Here is a 20992-nt window from a genome sequence, read left to right on the forward strand (position 1 = left end):
TTGGTCACCATTCATTCAGCATTGAATGGACCAATAGTCCTGAGATATTCTTCTAAAAATCTTAATTTGTAAGATTAGGTTGCAGGGGAAATATGTCCCAGGCTTAAGTTATACACATCCGAGATGGCATGAGAGTGAGTAAATGATGAGTGTATTTTTATCCCTTTAAATTTTAGGTCTAAGTCTTATAATTCTAGTGTTGATTACTAGAAAACCATTTATGGAAGTAATTTAAAAAAATCCATAAAATTAAATTAAATTAATTAATATGTGCAGGCCTGTTTTGTGGAGTGCAGGATGTAGGGGAATAAGGCCTTGACATCTCAGCCAGCTGGAGGTACTCCACCATTTGTTCCGACCTACAAAAATACAATAAGAAAAAAAAGCAAAAAGGTTAAAGAAAGATATCAACCCATACCAATCTTAGCAATCTAACAGTCAACAGAATTGTTCTGTGCAATAACAGGTCGAAGTTTGCACCAGTTTGTGACTTTTCACAAAAGTTTTTGCCTCACTGGTGATAGCTCTAACGTACAAAGAAAAAGTCAGACTATGATTTGAAGTTCGATGGCTCATTATTTATTTCGATGTTGGACAAAGCTCCTCATGACGCTAGTATAGAGCAGTGTTTTGAAGCCCTGATGCCTGTGACGCGAGTGTTGTGAAATGGCCTTCGTATCAATGATGCACTGCTCGTGTCCCGTGTAGACAGGCTGATACAGGACATGAACTAAATTAATCATGTAGATAATATATTTTTTATTTAAATGTAAAATTTCGCCGAAAGGAGACATTTACAAATAAATCAAACAAAACAAAACAAAAACAGAAAAGTAAATAAATCTATTAAAAATAATTTATCTAGCTCACAAAGCTAAAATGACACCTAATAAATGGTAAATAGTAGGCACTTAGATAGCACTTTTTTTTAACCTTAAAGGTTACCAAAGTGCTTTACACTGTGTCCCATTCACCAATTCACACACACACTCATACACCAATGGCGGCAGAGCTGCCATGCAAGGCACTAGCCAGCCATTGGGAGCAACTTGGGGTTCAGTGTCTTGCCCAAGGACACTTTGGCATGTGGAGTCGTGTGGACCGGGAATCGAACCACCAACCCTGCGATTACCACTCTGCCACAGCCGCCCCTAATAACAGTTGCTGCCATATGAGCTGTCCAGTTCTGATTATGGAACGGTGTCTTTGCATTTTCTGCTGTACAGTATTGATATTATAGATAAAAACACTGACACAATTGCGGCAAATTAATCCTACAGTTTGTCCACGCTGAGAACCGCTATCTCCTGAAGACAATCAAAAAAGCCAGCGTCAGGTAACTCAGCAGCTGGGTTGTTCTGAAGCCACCACTGGGTTATCGCAATGGGGTGGGGGAGGGGTGTATAGATTCAACTGTCAGTGAAAAGGACCCAGCCACTACCCCAAAACTACCCAATATTGAGAAAATAACCCAATAAAATCACCCAACAGGTCCAACCCAGCATTTGGGTTTAAAAATGAACCCAGCATTTTTCAGAGTGTGGTAATACCATGGTGGTGCTTCGTACTTTTTTGTTAGTTACTATACTGTAAACTCTGTTACACAATCTACAGGCCACATTGCAAAAGAATGAGACTTATTAAATCTATTTGTATAACCATCTCTGCAAATGGTTATTCTCCAGAGTGCTTTTTGCCAAACTTGCATGAGTGTCTTAAGATAAATATCCTTTTGAGAAGAGTCAGACAACCTCCAAGACAGCCCACAGCTGCTCCATCTCCCAACTCTCACTTATGTGTGAATGAATGATTTTCTCTACACGAGAAAAACACTGTTCACTGAGACCACTTAGATAACACATTGTTTGTACTTCTGTCCAGGACGGCTTCCTTTTGTTTTGGCAGTAGTTCATACAACAAGTTCGTACAGAACTACTGCTAGTATCAGACACTGGGAACGTGCTTGCGGTGCTGGGAAAGGTTAAGCCCACGAGGGATGCTGAGAAACATTGTTTTCCGAGATTGCCATCCAGCTATCAGGCGTAATGTCTGCTTATCTGATGGGGGTTCCTTCCTGGTTTTCTTTGCATAGGGTGGTAATTAACGCTGTTTCGTTTGGCTCCCATCTCTTACTGGGTTTCCTCACTGACATCAGCTTCCTTTTGTTTGGTCTGATAGTTGGAAGCTCACACAGCAACATCAGACTGCACACTTCATGCCCTAGATCTGTTTTTCTAGCAGCCATTTGCCTGTTGTTGGTGGGCCGTGCCTATGTCCCTTGTAAAAACACACACTGGGCTTTCATGCTAATAAAGTGGTGTGGACTATGGTGGTGACTTCACTTTGAATTCATCAAATTGCACCCTTTCCCACAAGGAAGAAAGGTGTGTCCACAGCAAGCCAAGTAAATCAAGAGGTAAATCAGTGCCTCGTATATGATATGCATGTTTTATTACTGTTTTTGCTTGAAGTGTTTTTTATGTAGTGGCCATAGTGATTTCTTGCATGTGATATTGTTTTTTCTGTCTGTTTTCATAGATGAAATCATTTTTGTATATGTTTGTGTGTGATGTGTGTATTTGTCTCTATATATTTAGTCCCATAGTTTTACAAAACCATGCTTTTGACTATCGGTTTAAAGTCTGGTCCAGATTACAGTTTATTCTGGTCAGGAACAGCCCACTTAGACAGGAAGCGACCATTAGACTGACCAGCTGTAGGTTTTTTATATATTTAATTTTTTACTGGTGGATTGGGGCAGTTAAATATGAATCTGAATAAATCTAAACAATAGTTCCACATTTGAAATTAAAATAACTGCAAAGCAGTCTCCATCATAGCAATTACCTTAGCATAGCAATGTGCGTAGACCCGGTGATTAGAATTTATGTTAGTCCATAATGATTTATTACAAATGAATAATTACTTTATTAATTCATTGTATTTTTCCCCTTTTCTCCCCAATTTGGAATGCCCAATTCCCAATGCGCTCAAAGTCCTCGTGGTGGCGTAGTGACTCGTCTCACTCCGGGTGGCAGAGGACGAATCTCAGTTGCCACGCGTCTTATCTTGTGGCTTGTTCAGCGCGTTACCGCAGTGACGTAGCGTGTGTGGAGGCCGACGCTATTCTACATCAACGCACAACTAACCACGAGCCCAACCGAGAGCGAGAACCACATTATAGCGACCTCTAGGAGGTTACTCCATGTAACTCTACCCTCCCTAGCAACCGGACCAATGTGGTTGCTTAGGAGACCTGGCTGGAGTCACTCAGCACGTTCTAACTCGAGAACTCCAGGGGTGGTAGTCACCGTCAATACTTGCTGAGCTACCCAGGCCCTCTTAATTTCTTAATTTGTAAAAGGTTGGTTAGTTTAGTTCAGGGTTTAAAACTCTTTTAAGAGATTTTAAGAAATCCCGGTAACACTTAACAATAAGGTTCCATTCGTTGCACTAACAATGAAAAACATATTTTTGGATGACAAAACATGTTTAGCCTTTGTCATGCCTCAGTCTCTTATTTGATTTTTAGTTTGTCGGTTAATGGTTAATAACCGGTAAATACTGGCGGTTATTTGGTTAAAAGAATTTCCCAAAATTTGCATCAATAATTCTGTTGCCTCAAACAAAACTCTGTGTATCTTTCAAAAGATTCAATGCCATAAACCTTTCATTTGTTTCAATGTTTTAAAATTATAGCAAATAATGATTAGTTTATCGTTATAAATGTTCATTCAATCAACCTGGCACCTTATAAACACCACTTTGTTTCCTGGCAATCTAAAAAAAATGAGGACTCCCAGAAGATCCTTAGCCGCCAGCCAAGCAAATTGGAGCTTGCACTTTTGAGAAAGCTCTTGCCATTTTAGTCTGCAAAAAAATAAATAAAATGCTTAGAAATAAATGCTCTGTGGGCAGTCCAAGACTAATTTAGTCTTGACTAGGCAGTACTATGTTAGGTCTGTATTTTACATCACTGGAATTCCCATCAGTGCAAGGGCAAAAATAATAGTTTTTTAATAAATACCCTGTCACAGTAATTCACGGTATTTTTTCCTTTTGTGTCTGTATGCAGGATTGTCTATGTGTGCAAATTTTACTGTTGTTCTGTGGGCTAGTAGCGTCTGCCCGCATTGGCCCTTTCCATTCTGTCAGATGGTGAAGTCATGGTATGCAAGTCAGCACAAAGCAGCTTTAGCTTGAAGTGGAAACGGGGAGGACAGTATGTGCTACTTTTCACTGCTCAAGAGGAATGCCTCTACACATGGATCTAATAGCTGTTTTTACTCCATCCGTGAAGCCTGACATGCCAGCCTCGCTTAGTTATAGTTATTGACATGTTTTAATTTAGCCTTGCATGCAGACGCACATACTGTAAGACCACAAATTACAGTTGTTTTGAGTTTGGATGCAATCTCTGCTGTTGTGTAGAAGCGGTTGCATGGTGATGTTTTAAACTATGCAAATTTTATGCATATATGGAATAACTGGATTACCTACTACATTTCACATAATATGTAGCATATAACAGAGTGAAACTGCAAGAGTGCAATTCAACAATTGTTTTCTGAATAGGGCTGGGCGATATGGCCAAAATTGTTATCACGTTAATCTTTTTCATATTGTTCGATATCGATATTTATCACGATATACATTTACACATTGCACTTTCTTTTTTATTTCAAAGTTGACAGAAGAAAAGAAGAAAATATTTATTCTAAACAGTCAAAATAGTCTCAGTCCAGTATTTGTTGGAATATTTTTCCATTAAAATGAAATATTTTTTATATTTCTTTAGATTCAGATACCCAAGTATGGGGCATAGAAGCCCTTGTGACCGTGGAATGATGCTGAATGTGGGTTCAGGGGTGTAAAAAACATTTGTATATTTTCATTAAAGTGAGAGACTAGTCTACCAACTAGTAATTTTAGTCTTTCCTTATCCATTCTAGACATCTAATTAATTTTCACAAAATTAAAACAGAAATCGATTTGTTTATTCGATTTGTTTATCATTAGAGGCTCGTAACATGCAGATTAATAAGGATACATTTAGAAGGGAAAAACGTTATGGTCTAAAAGGTGCTTTGAAACCACGTTAACTCATGCGGCGCTTCATGTCTACACACATGCAGGGAAAAGAGGCAATGTGTGCGGAGCGGGACAGGGCAGAAATGATGCATGTTTGGTGCTAGAGAACAATATTACAGCGCAGAAAGATCAGAGCTGTTGTCCTCATCACTGTTGTTCTGTCGCGCTCTTCACTAGAGACGATGAGAGGGCGCAACCATTGTCATGAAGTCTTGTGGTGCAGATGAAATCAATCTGGTGTCTGACGTAACCTAATTGTTAGCAAGGCAGCTAGCATTAGCAAGTTCATCCAGTCTGACCCTACGTTACCACTGGCGCGTTGTGAGCGAAGCTGAGAGCGTTTTCAATTCATTCCTATGAAAGCCGAGCATCATGCTCGCAAGGTGGATCGTAGGATTGGCAGCGGTGCGGAGGAAGCTCTTTCCAAGCGCTGTGAGTGTCCGCCCCAGTGGAAACGCAGCCTGAGAAAGCCGAGCTGCTTGTGTTTTAGCGACATGCAGTAAATATCGAAAATTCCTCAAAAGCTTATCGTGGATTTTCTTTATCGTGATAAATATCGATATTGTTTTATCGCCCAGCCCTACTTCTGAACTTAATTGGTTTTTATTACTATTCTATGCATTTTTTTTTCTTTTTCTTTTAATTATATATTTTTTTACTTTATATTTTATCCTATGTACGTGAGTGTGCATTTATATGTTTTCTGTGAGGCACTTTGTGAACACTTTTTTTAAATGGTGCTATATAAATACTGGTAGAGCAATACAATTTGATAAACTTGACCTTCCATTTGTGACAAATGAAACTGAAGTAATATTGGCCACATTTATTTGACATTATTTAGCTGTTTTTCTCTTTCTTGACTCACGAGTTAATCAGACAAAAGTTGACATTTAATTAGATTAAAAATACAAAGAAACCATTTTTATTTTTTATGTGATAACTGGCACCACTTGTTGAACTAAGCACACAACGAAGGAAGTCATGTGACAGCTATGTGACATACTACTGTAAATGTTTATCTATGCATAATGTAAACTCTTCTATATGCTATTTTCTCAAAATAATAGGCTGTTTACAGTGTACAGTGTACACTATGTACTATGCAGTAAGCAGTATATTAGTATTACATTCCAAACACAGCCTCATTAAAAAATGGCCAATTTCAGAAGGAGGTGATACAACTTGAAAATGAGTTTAAAATCGCTTGACATGCAGATCACATAATTTGGTAACTTTTAAAGGCAGTTCTGACCATTTTATCAAGTGGTTGCTTAAAGCTAACTAGAAAGTGTAGAGTGTTTGCTGTCTTATTTGACTGAGTCGTTGTCCAGTGAGGTGCCTCTGAATAGCCTGTTCTCACTCTTTATGTAAATAAGAGTGACAGTAGAGGTGTGGCCTGATGCAGAACTATGTTAGGCGTCTGGCTGCTGGAATTCAGTGTATGTGAGTATTAGCTCGTCTGTCTCCAGAGGGAGTTCGTCTAACAGCCACATGACAAGAGCTGACACATCCCCTCTCTCAGGTCACCGCTACCAAAACAGTGTCCTAAAAACACCACCGGCTCTGAGTTCTGCCACCATGCCTTATACTGCAATTTGAGTTGCCTCCATCACTGGTGAAGTGGATATTGTACTGCAGATTTCAAACAGTAATATTAATTTGTATACACAAGGAAAGTTGGGGAGGGAACAACTTTCTAGAAGCACTGAAATGGTCAGGTGTCTTTAGAGATGCATCTATTAGTTTCTGACCTTTTACAGTGAGGGAAAAAAGTATTTGATCCCCTGCTGATTTTGTACGTTTACCCATTGACAAAGAAATGATCTATAGTCTATAATTTTTAATGGTAGGATAATTTGAACAGTGAGAGACAGAATAACAACAAAAAAATCTTGAAAAACGCATGTCAAAAATGTTATAAATTGAATTGCATTTTAATGAGGGAAATAAGTATTCGACCCCCTCTCAATCAGAGATTTCTGGCTCCCAGGTGTCTTTTATAAAGGTAACGAGCTAAGATTAGGAGCACACTCTTAAAGGGAGTGCTCCTAATCTCAGCTTGTTACCTGTATAAAAAACACCTGTTCACAGAAGCAATCAATCAATCAGATTCCAAACTCTCCACCATGGCCAAGACCAAAGAGCTGTCCAAGGATGTCAGGGACAAGATTGTAGATCTACACAAGGCTGGAATGGGCTAGAAGACCATCGCCAAGCAGCTTGGTGAGAAGGTCACAACAGTTGGTGCGATTATTCGCAAATGGAAGAAACACAAAAGAACTGTCAATCTCCCTCGGTCTGGGGCTCCATGCAAGATCTCACCACGTGGAGTTGCAATGATCATGAGAACGGTGAGGAATCAGCCCAGAACTACACGGGAGGATCTTGTCAATGATCTCAAGGCAGCTGGGACCATAGTCACCAAGATAACAATTGGTATCACACTACGCCGTGAAGTATTGAAACCCTGCAGCGCCCGCAAGGTCCCCCTGCTCAAGAAAGCACATGTACAGGCCCGTCTGAAGTTTGCCAATGAACATCTGAATGATTCAGTGGAGAACTGGGTGAAAGTGTTGTGGTCAGATGAGACCAAAATCGAGCTCTTTGGCATCAACTCAACTCGCCGTGTTTGGAGGAGGAGGAATGCTGCCTATGACCCCAAGAACACCATCCCCACTGTCAAACATGGAGGTGGAAACATTATGCTTTGGGGTGTTTTTCTGCTAAGGGGACAGGACAACTTCACCGCATCAAAGGGACAATGGATGGGGCCATGTACCGTCGAATCTTGGGTGAGAACCTCCTTCCCTCAGCCAGGGCATTGAAAATGGGTCGTGGATGGGTATTGCAGCATGACAATGACCAAAAACACACGGCCAAGGCAACAAAGGAATGGCTCAAGAAGAAGCACATTAAGGTCCTGGAGTCGCGTAGCCAGTCTCCAGACCTTAATCCCATAGAAAATCTGTGGAGGGAGCTGAAGGTTTGAGTTGCCAAACGTCAGCCTCAAACCTTAATGACTTGGAGAAGATCTGCAAAGAGGAGTGGGACAAAATCCCTCCTGAGATGTGTGCAAACCTGGTGGCCAACTACAAGTAACGTCTGACCTCTGTGATCGCCATCAAGGGTTTTGTCACCAAGTACTAAGTCATGTTTTGCAGAGGGGTCGAATACTTATTTCCTCATTAAAATGCAATTCAATTTATAACATTTTTGACATGAGTTTTTCTGGATTTTGTTATTCTGTCTCTCACTGTTCAAATTAACCTACCATTAAAATTATAGACTGATCATTTCTTTGTCAGTGGGCAAACGTACAAAATCAGCAGGGGATCAAATACTTTTCCCCTCACTGTATATTAAAGCTCCAAGCCTGTTTTGAAAGCGTTAGTTCAACCCCAAATTTTAATTCAACATTGACTCACCCTCATGTTATTTCAAACTTGTCTTTTCATTCTTCACTGTGATATTGTCATTCGTGTGTATGCATATTCTTTTTAGGTAAGGTTTTCAAAGATAGAGTTGGGTACTGATACAGATGTCCCGATTAAATTTGGTTCAGATACACAAGCTCTCGATTCCATTCCGAATCCGATTTCAATTTGATTCAATTCAATATCGATTAATATGGGTATATTTCAGTTATAATGTCCCTTTTGCTTACATGTGAGAGAAATTCTCTCCCATCCAATGCTGTGAATTATACAGGAGACCATTTAAATAGGTAAATTACGAAAGTATTTATTTTAATAATTATATTTTATTAGTTTTTCCATCTAAACATTTACCAGCCAGTTGCCACATATATATATATATATATATATATATATATATATATATATATATATATATATATATATATATATATACATGCTAGTCACATAACGTGAAATTTGGTTGCAAATGCAAGATATTTCCTCTCATTGTAGTGGAGGGTTGCGCATAGAGTAAAAGATAGATCTTGGGATGTAAGAATCGATATCGGAATCGATCATCGCTTCGGAAAATCTATATTTTTACCCACCCCAAGTCACAACAGCTCACAATGTGCCAGGTTTGAATACGTGTAAGCATCAATGAGATCCTTACACTTAAATAAAGGGAATTAAAAAAGCTACCGACTTACATAAAATAGTGCACAAGTAGAATGGACAAATCTTAAGGTGCTTCTATCGTGTTTTTTTGGGGGGAGATTTTCTGCCCCTGGTAAATGTCTATCTTTGCCATATGGAAAAGAGCAGTATCAGCATTCTGTTAACATTTCCTTTTGTGCTCCATAGATTTAAGAAAATAGGGAGTGAGTAAATTATGACAGAATTCTCATTTTTGTGTATACTATACCTTTGAGAGTTAAAGACAGGTATAAAAAAGACATATAGAGTAAGAGTCTGCAAATATACTCGTCTTTCCCTTTATTCCTCTCGACACTAACATTATCTCACCACAAAATCAAGGGTATGTCCTTTCCCAAAGAAAAATGTGTTCTTGAGTAAAGTGAGTCTAGTATTACTGAGCCAAACTTTCCACATCTGCTTTCATGTGCTTTCAAAGAGTCTCTTGTCTTCATATCCAAACAGAAAGGACATGATTTTACTTTCAGCACTTTGCATATTATGAATATTTAGACATTATGTATGTTATGAAAGACTGGATGATGTGCATAAGAAAATGTCTCACTATGTGGTGTTATGGTTTATTCTTGAAAGTGTGCTTATGCTTTGTGGTGTCTCTTTTTAAATTATGTTTGCTATCTTGAGGAAGTGAAGGGGCTTTGAAATCTTATTGAGGAGTTCACTATAAATACACACCAACCAGAGTTTTGTTGCCAGGGTAGCAACGTGTCCCCAACCGCCTAAAAAATGCACCTCTGTCCTGTTCACAGTTCAGTAGGGCAAAGCCGCAAGACAAACAGTTTTTGTTTTGTTTCTATGCACTCTTCAAAATGCATGACTGCCAGTCTGGTTGAATCAGGTGCTATCTCCAGTGAAGAGCAAACATGTTGAAGAGGGCTGAATTGATATATTTGACGTCAAACCACTGTCAAGGCTAACAGAAACAGGCACGTCCCTTTTTCTGCCAGTCAAGCTCTGTTTCTCATTTCATAAAGCCATCAGAGCCTTAAACGACTTCAACACGACATCACGTAATTATATTGATGTTTGTTTAGGCAAGCATCAATATTACTATTTTTCATACTTAGGAATTTGAACAAACCCCCAATCCTAAGTTTTAACATTTGGTGAATAGATTGTGTTGAATGTTTACAGAGATGCCAATTTGAATGATGATGATAAGACTCAAGATTTTAAGAGAGACTTAAGAAAAGATTCCCATAGACATACATAGGAGGGACCCGATCCTTATCTAGGGTCCATAATATATTAGGGCCATTAGGTGTCAACTTAACCAGAGTTCCCTGGATCAAATTTTTTTTTCTTATTTTTTTTTTTCCCCTGGTGAAAAAAATTACATTAATGATTGACACCCAAAATATTACAGTTGAAGTCAGAAATTGACATACACCTTAACCAAATAAATTGAAACTCAGTTCTTCAAAATTCCTGACATTTAATCATAGAAAACATTTCCTGTCTTAGGTCAGTCAGGATCACTACTTTATTTTAAGAATTTAAAATGTCAGAATAATAGTAGTGAGAAGGACTTATTTCAGCTTTTATTACTTTCATCACATTCCCAGTGGGTCAGAAGTTTACATACACTTTGATAGTATTTGGTAGCATTGCCTTTAAATTGTTTAACTTGGGTCAAACATTTTGGGTAGCCTTCAACAAGCTTCTAACAATAAGTTGCTGGAATTTTGGCCCATTCCTCCATATAGAACTGGTGCAGCTGAGTCTTATGTGTGTACACACTTTTTCAATTCTACCAGATTGAGGTCAGAGCTTTGTGATGTCCACTCCAATACCTTGACTTTGCTGTCCTTAAGCCATTTTACCACAACTTTGGAGGTATGCTTGGGGTCATTGATTATTTGGAAGACCCATTTGCGAACCAGCTTGAACTTCCTGGCTAATGTCTTGAGATGTCGCTTCAGTATTTCCACATAATTTTCCTACCTCATGATGCCATCTATTTTGTGAAGTGCACCAGTCCCTCCTACAGGAAAGCACACCCACAACATGATGCGGCCACCCCCATGCTAAACAGTTGGGATGGTGTTCTTCAGCTTGCAAGCCTCACCCTTTTTCATCCAAACATAACGATGGTAATTATGGCCAAAAAGTTACATTTTTGTTACATCAGACCAGTGGACATCTTTGTCCCCATGTACACTTGCAAACTGTAGTCTGGCTTCTTAATGGCAGTTTTGGAGCATTGGTTTTTTCCTTGATGAGCAGCCTTTCAGGTAATGTCAACATAGGACTCGTTTTACTGTGGATATAGATACTTGTCTACCTGTTTCCTCCTGGATCTTCACATGGTCCTTTGCTGTTGGTCTGGGATTTATTTGCACTTTTTGCAGCAAATTACGTTCATGTCTAGGAGACAGAATGCATCTCCTTCCTGAGCGGTATTATGGCTGTGTGGTCCCATGGTGTTTATATTTACGTACTATTGTATGAACGTGGAACCTTCAAGTGTTTGGAAATTGCTCCCAAGGATGAGCCAGACCTGTGGAGCTCCACCATTCTTTTCTGGGCTTATTTCTTTTGATTTTCCCATGATGTCAAGCAAAGAGGCACTGAGTTTGAAGGTAGACCTTAAAATACATCCACAGGTACACATCCAATTCAGTACACCACCTATCAGAAGCTAATTGTCTAAAGGCTTGACATCATTTTATGGAATTTTCCAAGCTGCTTAAAGGCACTGTTAACTTGGTGTATGTAAAATTTTGACCCACTGGAATTGTGATATAGACAATTAAAAAGTGAAACAATCTCTCTGTAAACAATTATTGGAAAAATTACTTGTGTCATGCACAAAGGGTACATATTTAACCCATTTTGTAATGGTCAAAAACCAAATGTTCTTGTCCAACAAAATAAAGGTGAAAAGTTCAAATAATGTTGAAAGTAGAAACTTAATTTTATTTATTCACAACAATTTTGAATATGACATAAATGTTGATCCATTGCTTTCATATTTTAATTTCAGTACTTTATTTAGAAATTGTATTAACAAAATCAAACATTTAAGCTGGCAGTGTTTCTGAAATTTGCTTGATTTGAGTCCATTAGAGACTTTTTTAAACTTGGGCCAGTAAGCAACCACCTGCCACCCAGCAAATGTCCTAGCAACCACCTAGAACACAGCAGAAACCATATAGCAATGCACTAAAATCACTCAGAATGCCTTAGCAACTACCCACAACACCCTGTGGCAGTGGGTTTTGAACAGGCAAGCACACCTCAAATTTTCTTCAGAAAATGTTGAAATCAAGAAATTCTTGTTGTCTTTTCAGATTTGGCATGGGTGAGGAGACCAGAGTGAGGGCATAGCTGTTCAGCAAGGTGAACGGGAGAAGAGGAGCAATAGAGATATCTACCAGTCAAGCATCCACACTCCTAGAGGGAAGACGATGGGAGACGCTGAAGATGATAAGAAGGCAGGACAGCTGTTTGAGAACTTTGTCCAGGTCTCTGACTGTAAGAGCACCCTACAGGCTTTCAACATCATGTGCAGTTACCTGGAGCTGGATCCTCTGGAGCACAGCACCTTCTATAGCAGTCTGAAGAGCACGGTGACCTGCTGGAAGGCCAAAGCACTTTGGAGCAAGCTGGACAAGAGAGCCAGCCACAAAGAGTATAAAAAAGGCAAAGCCTGTGAGGGCACTAAGGTAAGTTTGCAAAATGCCAATACTAATACTAAGAAATATGACTTTTAAATGAGAATGAGAATGACCTTTATTGCCATGTATGCTTACACACACAAGGAATTTGTTATGGTGACAGAAGCTTCCAATGCAAGAGAATAAAAATATATACAAATATATACATTTAAACATATATATATATATATATATATATATATATATATATATATATATATATATATATATATATATATATATATATATACAGACATTAAAAGATAAGATATAACAGATAAAAAGATAAATATTCAATAGCGCTAATAATGTTGTTAAAATATTTTATATATAGATATAAAATTATGTACAGGTGATGTAATGTATTGAAGAAGAGGTAGGATATTATAAGAATATAAATGAAATATGGATTTAAGTTGGAACATATGGATTTAATATGCACATGGTTGTATTGCCACAATGGAGAGTATTTGGGGGCAGTTTTAACTGTTCATGAGGTGGATGGCCTGAGGGAAAAAACTGTTCCTGTGCCTGGCTATTCTGGTTCTCAGTGCTCTGTTGCGCCGGACAGAGGGCAATAGTTCGAAGAGGAAGTGTGCTGGGTGAGTGGGGTCAAGAGTGATTTTACCAGCCCTTTTTGTCACTCTGGATATGTACAGTTCTTGGAGGGTGGGAAGGTGAGAACCAATTGTAGAGTGGAGGAGGGCAGGGCAGGGCTGGGCTGGAACAACGCATGCCCGGTCCCCAGTCAGCCTGATGGGGCCACGCGAGGGATAAAGGTGGCCGGTAACGATGGTTTAGAGAGAGAGAGAGAGAATGACATGCAGCTGCTCTGTGCTTATGTTTGTCTGTTTTTCGTTCAGTTTATTATTAAAAATATTATTTATATTGTCAAGCTGGTTCTCACCTCCTCCTTGCCCATTAACCGCTTTACATTGGTGCTGAAACCCGGGAGGGAGGAGGGATGCCCGTCGCGGAGTCTTCGACACTGCCGTCCACCCAGGGGAGCGTCGCTGCCATCTGCCGGGGGACAGAGTAACCCAACCGCCTGGACGCGGGTAATGGCCTCCATCCGCAAGGCGAGTGGGGACTGGACTCGCCGACCGCCTGGAGTGATGGAGCCACTGCCAGGGGCGGAGGAGTGCCCTGCCGTCCCCCAGAAATGCTGAGGGTCGAGAGAAGACCGCCGTCTGTGAGGGGAGAAGGGAAGCGACTCCCCGACCGCCTGGAGTGGTGCCAGTGGCGGAGGAGTGTCCCCATGAGTCGCCGGGAATGCGAAGGGGTGTTCTGTCCGCCGGAGGTCATAGGTCTGGCTCCGGTCCGCCCGGGAGGAGCGGCTGCTGTCCACCTGAGAGGGTGGAGGAGTGATCGAGGACCACGTGACGGTGCATTACAGAACCGGTGAATGTGTTTTTTCCTCTCTCTCTCTCCCCTCTCTCTCTCGCTCTGTTGCTCCGTGTTGGCCTTTATCCCTCGCCTATATTTGTTTTGTTGTTTTTTTACCCTCATGCTCCCTCCCAGGTCGAGCAAGGCGGGGATGACCCGCTGCAGACGGGGCGCAATCATCTCCACTGTTTTAAGCGTGTTCAGCTCCAGGTTGTTTTGACTGCACCAGATGGCCAGCTGTACAACCTCCCTTCTCTATGCAGACTCATTGTCATTTTGGATGAGGCCGATGACTGTAAGGTCATTTGCAAACTTCAGGAGCTTAACAGAGGGGTCCTTGGCGGTGCAGTCATTTGTGTACAGGGAGAAGAGTAGTGGAGAGAGCACACATCCATGGGGGGCACCAGTGCTGTTTGTACATTTGCTGGAGGTGAATTTCCCCATTCTCACTAGCTGCTGCCTGTCTGTCAGAAAGCTGGTAATCCACTGACCGTTAGAGCCAGGAACAGAGAGCTGGGTTAATTTAGTCCATAGGAGAACGGGTTGATGGTGTTAAAAGCCAAACTGAAGTCAACAAATAGTATCCTTGCATAAGTCCCTGGTCTGTCTAGATGTTGAAATATGTAATGCAGTCCCATATTGACTACATCATCCACAGACCTGTTTGCTCTATAAGCAAATTAAAGGGGATCCAGAAAGGATTAAGTGAGGGAACTTAATTCTGCTTCAGTGATTTGTAGAAGATCTGTGTGAAGGTGGGGGGCCAACTGGTCAGCACAGGATTTTAGACAAGTGGGTGAAATACCGTCTGGGCCCTGTGCTTTTCTTGTCTTCTGTTACCCGAAGACCCGGCAGTCATCATCTTCACAGATCTTAAGTGCATGTTGAGTTGCAGGAGAGGGGTGGAGGGTGGTGGCAGGAGGCGTAAATGTTTGTGTGCTGTGAAGGTCAGAGCGGGTGTGAGGTGTGCGACTGGGCTTTTCAAAACTACAGTTATAACATTGAGGTTGACAGCTACAGGGTTGAGGTTGCACTGAGGTTCCCTACAGTGTTTTTTTTTTCAGAATAGCTTCTTTTAGCCATTCTAATCACCTTTGTCAGTCTGTATTTGGCCAGATTGTACAAGATTTTATCCCCACTTCTGTAAGCATCCTCTTTGGCCTGATGAAGCTGCCTGTGTTTTGCTGTAAACCATGGTTTGTCATTGTTGTATGTTAAATAAGTCCTAGTAGGAATGCACACATCCTCAGAGAGACTGATATATGATGTTACAGTATCGTCCAGGTCTGTGATTGCAGCCTCAAAAAAACCTCACATCTGTGCAGTCAAAACAGGCTTGTAGTTCCAGCTCTGCTTCATTGGTCCATCTTTTTACAGTCTTTACCACAAGCTTAGCTGATTTTAGTTTCTGCCTGTATGTCGGAGGAAGATGAACCAGACGGTGATCAGGGAGTCCTAAAGCTGCACGTGGGACTGAGCGATATGCATCCTATATTGTTGTGTAGCAATGATCCACTGTATTTCTGTCTCTGGTGGGGCATGTAATGTGCTGTCTATATTTGAGCAGTTCACGTGTGAGGTTTCCTTTGTTAAAATCTCCAAGAATAATGATAAGTGAGTCTTGATGTTGTTAATCTGTGTCTGTGATCTGATCAGCCAGCTGTTGGCAGCGCTGCACTCACACACGCTTGTGGAGGAATATAAACACTCACGGAATACACTAGGAAAACTCCTGCTGCAAATAGAAAGGCTTACAGTTTATGAAAAGTGCCCCTAAATTAGGACAGCACATCTTCTTCTGTGTTATTACATCTGTACACCAACATTTGTTGACAGAAAACACGTTCCACCACCTCTTGTTTTCCCCGTTAACTCCGTGGTGCGATCTGCTCTGAACAGCTGGAAGCCCGGCAGATGTAATATGCTGTCCAGAATGGCTTCACTCAGCCAGGTTTCCGTGAAGCATAATGCTGCAGAATTTGCAAAGTCCTTATTTTTGTGGGTGAGGAGAAGTGATTAGTCCATTTTGTTTGGAAGAGAGTGGAGATTCGCTAGATGGATGCTTGGCAGCATGGTTCGAAAGCCGCGCTGTCGCAGCTTAACCAGCATGCTGGCTCACTTCTCACATTTGCGTGTTCTAGCGTTCTTGTACAATACGGCAGCTCCTTCGACTAAAATGTCCAACAGAACGTCCGAATAATCAAAAAACAGTAAAAGATTGTCTGGCGTGTGCTGCCGAATATTCATCAGCTCATCTCTGAAAAAACTGATCATAAATAATTGACTAAACACAGGACAAACCCCCTAAAAACCAGCAAACGAACTGGAGAGCTCCATACCGAGGCGGCCATCCGTGGCTTCATCTTCGTGACAAGCAATTACATAATCTTTGTTGAATTCATTTATCATTATATAAATGAATGTCATTATCATTCATAAACCAAACATGTAGATGGTGGAACAGATTACACCTCAGTTACTTACAGGTTTGTCATGATTTTGGGGCTATGGTTGTAATATATGTATATAACAGATGTTGTTTGTTAGATCAGTGCTCTGTGGTTTTAGGGGTAACCCGATCAAACTGTGTACTCCATATGAGAGTAGACCTGTTTGTAATTTATCTGTTTACAAAGAGCACAGCCGTATCATCCATGTATGTAGCTCTTTGTGCAAATTATATTCATTATCATGGGTTACACACACACACACACACACACACACACGAGAGAGAGAGAGACAGAAAGAGAGAAATGTACCTGTTGCTTCATGTCATTACAAAATATCAAAACAATTGACATTTCTTTAAAAGAAAGATAGCACATTTTTCAACAAAACATTTAAAAATATATATGTTTTAAAAATGTAATAATATAATATAAGTAGAGCTGTCAGAATTAACACATTAATGCATGCAAATAAATAAAAAAGTTAAACTTGTTAATTATTATTTTCTTTTCTTCTTTTTTTTCTCCCCAATTTGGAATGCCCAATTCCCAATGCGCCCTAAGTTCTTGTGTTGGCGTAGTGGCTCGTCTCTATCCGGGTGGCAGAGGACGAATCTCAGATGCCTGAGACCGTCAATCTGTGCATCTTATCACGTGGCTTGTTGAGCGCATTACTGTGGAGACCTAGCGTGTGTGGAGGCTTTGTGCTATTCTCCGCGACATCCACGCACAACTCACCACGTGCCCCACCGAGAGCGAAAACCACATTGTGGCAACCATGAGGAGGTTATCCCATGTGACTCTACCCACCCTAGCAACCGCGTCAATTGGTTGCTTAGGAAGCCTGACTTGAGTCACTCAGCACACCCTGGATTCGACATTATTTTTTCTTAATCGTAATGAACACATTTACAATTAATACAGCATAAAACAGCAAAACACTTGTTTGGAGGCCAGAACCTTAGTTTGTGATATGTCCGTTACAGTGAGGCGAACACCACAACACACATACAGCAGTGGTTCAGTGTCAGTGATAAAATTATGTAGAACGGAGCTCTTAACACTATTTGTAGTACAAAACAAGCCTAGATGGAACTTGTGACTGAAATCATGTATTTTTCACCCTAAGTAGACGTATATAAATTACCACAAAAGCACACCAAATCTTTACTATCACCAAAACACAGAATGAGACTTTTGTCAGCAAGTGCTGTTCAGTTGGAGTTCAATGTGGAACTTGACGTTGGTGCTGACACCCTGAAACGAATCATGAACGCAGCTTCACAATTGCTGTAACAAAATGGATAGCCACAGTGTGCTGGCTGATTAATATTGTGGAATATGAGAGAGATTTAATGCCTGTTGCAATGAATATACAACCAACATGGAGACTAGTTCATTCAACTAGTGTTATTTTAGTTCATTTCTATCTTTATACTGTGGAAGGCTTTGTTTGGAAAATTTTATTAAAGCATTATATTGTTACATATTGTTTTGTTTTCTTTCCTAAGAAGAAAATACAAATGTGAAATTCTCCATAGTCAATTTGATGACCTACACATGTGGTTGCTCTGCTAAAACACCTGTGTAAACTTGAGAGCAATTGACTTCATACATCCATTACAAATGACCTGTAAAAATGAGACCACTTGGTTAAAACTAATTGCAAAATGACTCAGAAAAGGGAAGTTATTTATGAGCGAAAGCATAATTTGTTGCAGGTGCCACTTGGTGTGATGTTTTGTAATCTAATGCAATGACATTAATACACTTTTAAGTGTGGCTTAGGAGTCCAAACACTTTTGGGGGGCCACTGAAAAAGTAAGTGTATTAATATAAACAATATATCTCTTTAAATACCCTCTGACACAGTTTTAGAGCCAGCAGTACCCGTTTAAAACCTTTCTGAGGATCAGTCTGCCAATGCTTTACAGATCTTAGCATCACTCAGCAGATATGAATATTTTAGAAGATCAGACTCTTTGGATGTTCATTATGAGAACTTCCCCTTTCAAACACACACACACACACACACACACACACACACACACACACACACACACACACACACACACACACACACACACACACACACACACACACACACGTTGTGTTTCCATGTTTTATGGGGACTTTCCATAGACATAATGGTTTTTATACTGTTCAAACTTTATATTCTATCCCCTAAACCTAACCCTACCCCTAAACCTAACCCTCACAGAAAACTTTCTGCATTTTTACATTTTCAAAAAACATAATTTAGTATGATTTATAAGCTGTTTTCCTCATGGGGACCAACAAAATGTCCCCACAAGGTCAAAAATTTCGGGTTTTACTATCCTTATGGGGACATTTGGTCCCCACAAAGTGATAAATACACGCTCACACACACACACACACACACACACACACACACACACACACACACACACACACACACACACACACACACTTTGAAAGTCAACATGGATCCAAGCCAACCTTATTGTTAGTGAGTGTTTGAAGTTTCAAAGTGAACAGAATTTATCAAGTTCACTTCATACTGGCCATAAACACCCACTATGTTTCATGATCTGAAGGAGTGTAATTATGCAGCTCTTTTAGGGTATCATTTACCTCTGTAATAAAGATGGTAATTATATACAGTAGTGACTGACTAAAGGCTGTTCTCCACACTTTAATCATATCCAGCACAGCTTTCCTTAATGCCACTGTTTCATGCAGACAGACCAGGTATGCTGTAACTACATAATGGATCATTATTAAGAATACTTAAACAGCCATATGCAGAATTTGCCTCTTGCCAGTTTGAATTTCTTCTCAGGCACAATATTTCCTGGTATTATGCACACAACGTGTAGCTTTGCATAGACTCTCCAGGAAATCAACCTATGATTGCCTTACTTATAGTTGTCTCTACACATTAAGCTGGGATAGGAGAAAGGGTTTTAACTTCCTGTTGAATTACGTCCCATCTGCCTGTCCGTCCTGTTGTGACTTGAGTTTGTAGAAGTAAAAAAACAGTGTGATTTAGGAAGAGTGACATGATATCAGTCCTCACCCAGCCTACAACTATCTGCCAGGTTCACTGACTGTTCAGGATATGAGATCATTCTCTCTTTTATCAACTAGGAGAAGAGCATGCCGGCGCCAGTTTTATTGTTTTATGCTGCTGTATTATCATTTCCTCTACAAAATCAAACGTTTTATCATAAAGTTTGTATAGCCTTTCCAGATAAAACTTTTATGATTGCAGAAGAGTGATTTTGACTTTGTACTCTTTGACATTGATATGCCAGACTGTTTTCACTGTTGATTTGACAACAGTAGGTTGAAAGTTCTGCTGCTGAAATCGGTCTGTGCTTACTGAAATTCGAACCACTGCCTCCAGTGGGCGAAGCTGGAAGTGTTGTTGAACGTATGGGCACATGTGAGCTCCAGAATGGTCCACTGAGTAGAGCCACAATGAGTTGTAAAGCGAGTTGTTTTCAGTTGTAAATGATTTGAAACACTGAAAAATAATGCATATTTTATTAACCATACAGCCTAACCCAAACCCCAACTCTGAAGACATTCTTTTGAGCTACAATGTGTAAAATCTTAAACAAATTTGCTTTAAAATTCACCTTTTCAAAATTCTAATGGCACCCATTTCACAGAGTGAGCCTTAAATACAGAGAAGTCAAAGAGAGTGTGCTTCTGATTCTTCCTTTTACATTTTTGAGCTGTTTTTCAAGGAAGTGTAGTGGTTCACTACAGGATTTTGTGGTAAATACTTGGAGCCCATCCTCAGTCTAAGCAGTGTGAGCTCTTGACCCAGACTGGAGCTACGAGTCACTTTGTAATCCCAACCAAAGAGGCACTGTTTTCCACATTGGAAAAGTTGAGTTACTCTCTTTCTGTCTGTGTGCGTTTGAGAATGTGTGTGCAATCTGTTAGACATATGCTTACAGCTGTGGCTTTGTGACTCATGATCAACACAATTAAGTGGTCTGATGCAGCATGGACACTATAACCAATCTTACCGTGACATTGCAGAGTATGACTCGTCACCAAACTCTGTTGTCTTAAGCCTGATGTGTACTTTAAAGTATTTTCTGTCTTTTAAGATTGTACGATCTGACCTTGGTGAAATGTTGCATAAAGCCAAGCCAGACTGTGCGACATCTACATGTTAGACTGTACAATATACTGTACATCCTAGTCACGACTTGGCAGCGTTGACTAGTCGCTTTAAGTAACAAGACAGCATCCGTTCTGACAAACTCAGTGA

At 40.2% G+C, this 20992-nt stretch overlaps 1 protein-coding gene across 13 annotated transcripts in view; it reads left to right on the plus strand.

Annotated features, from left to right (window-relative positions):
- Positions 1-20992, plus strand: part of mical2a (microtubule associated monooxygenase, calponin and LIM domain containing 2a) — an 89924-nt gene that overhangs the window by 21399 nt on the left and 47533 nt on the right. For all 13 annotated transcript variants that reach the window (XR_007971922.1, XR_007971927.1, XM_052141502.1 and 10 more), the window contains exon 2: positions 12521-12895. Coding sequence is in view for 11 of the 13 variants with exons in the window: in XM_052141502.1 (XP_051997462.1) it covers positions 12638-12895 (258 nt within the window). In the remaining 2 variants the exon portion in view is untranslated. The remainder of the gene's footprint in view (positions 1-12520; positions 12896-20992) is intronic.

Source organism: Xyrauchen texanus, chromosome 2 (assembly GCF_025860055.1).
Source record: "Xyrauchen texanus isolate HMW12.3.18 chromosome 2, RBS_HiC_50CHRs, whole genome shotgun sequence".
Lineage (NCBI taxonomy): Eukaryota > Metazoa > Chordata > Actinopteri > Cypriniformes > Catostomidae > Xyrauchen > Xyrauchen texanus.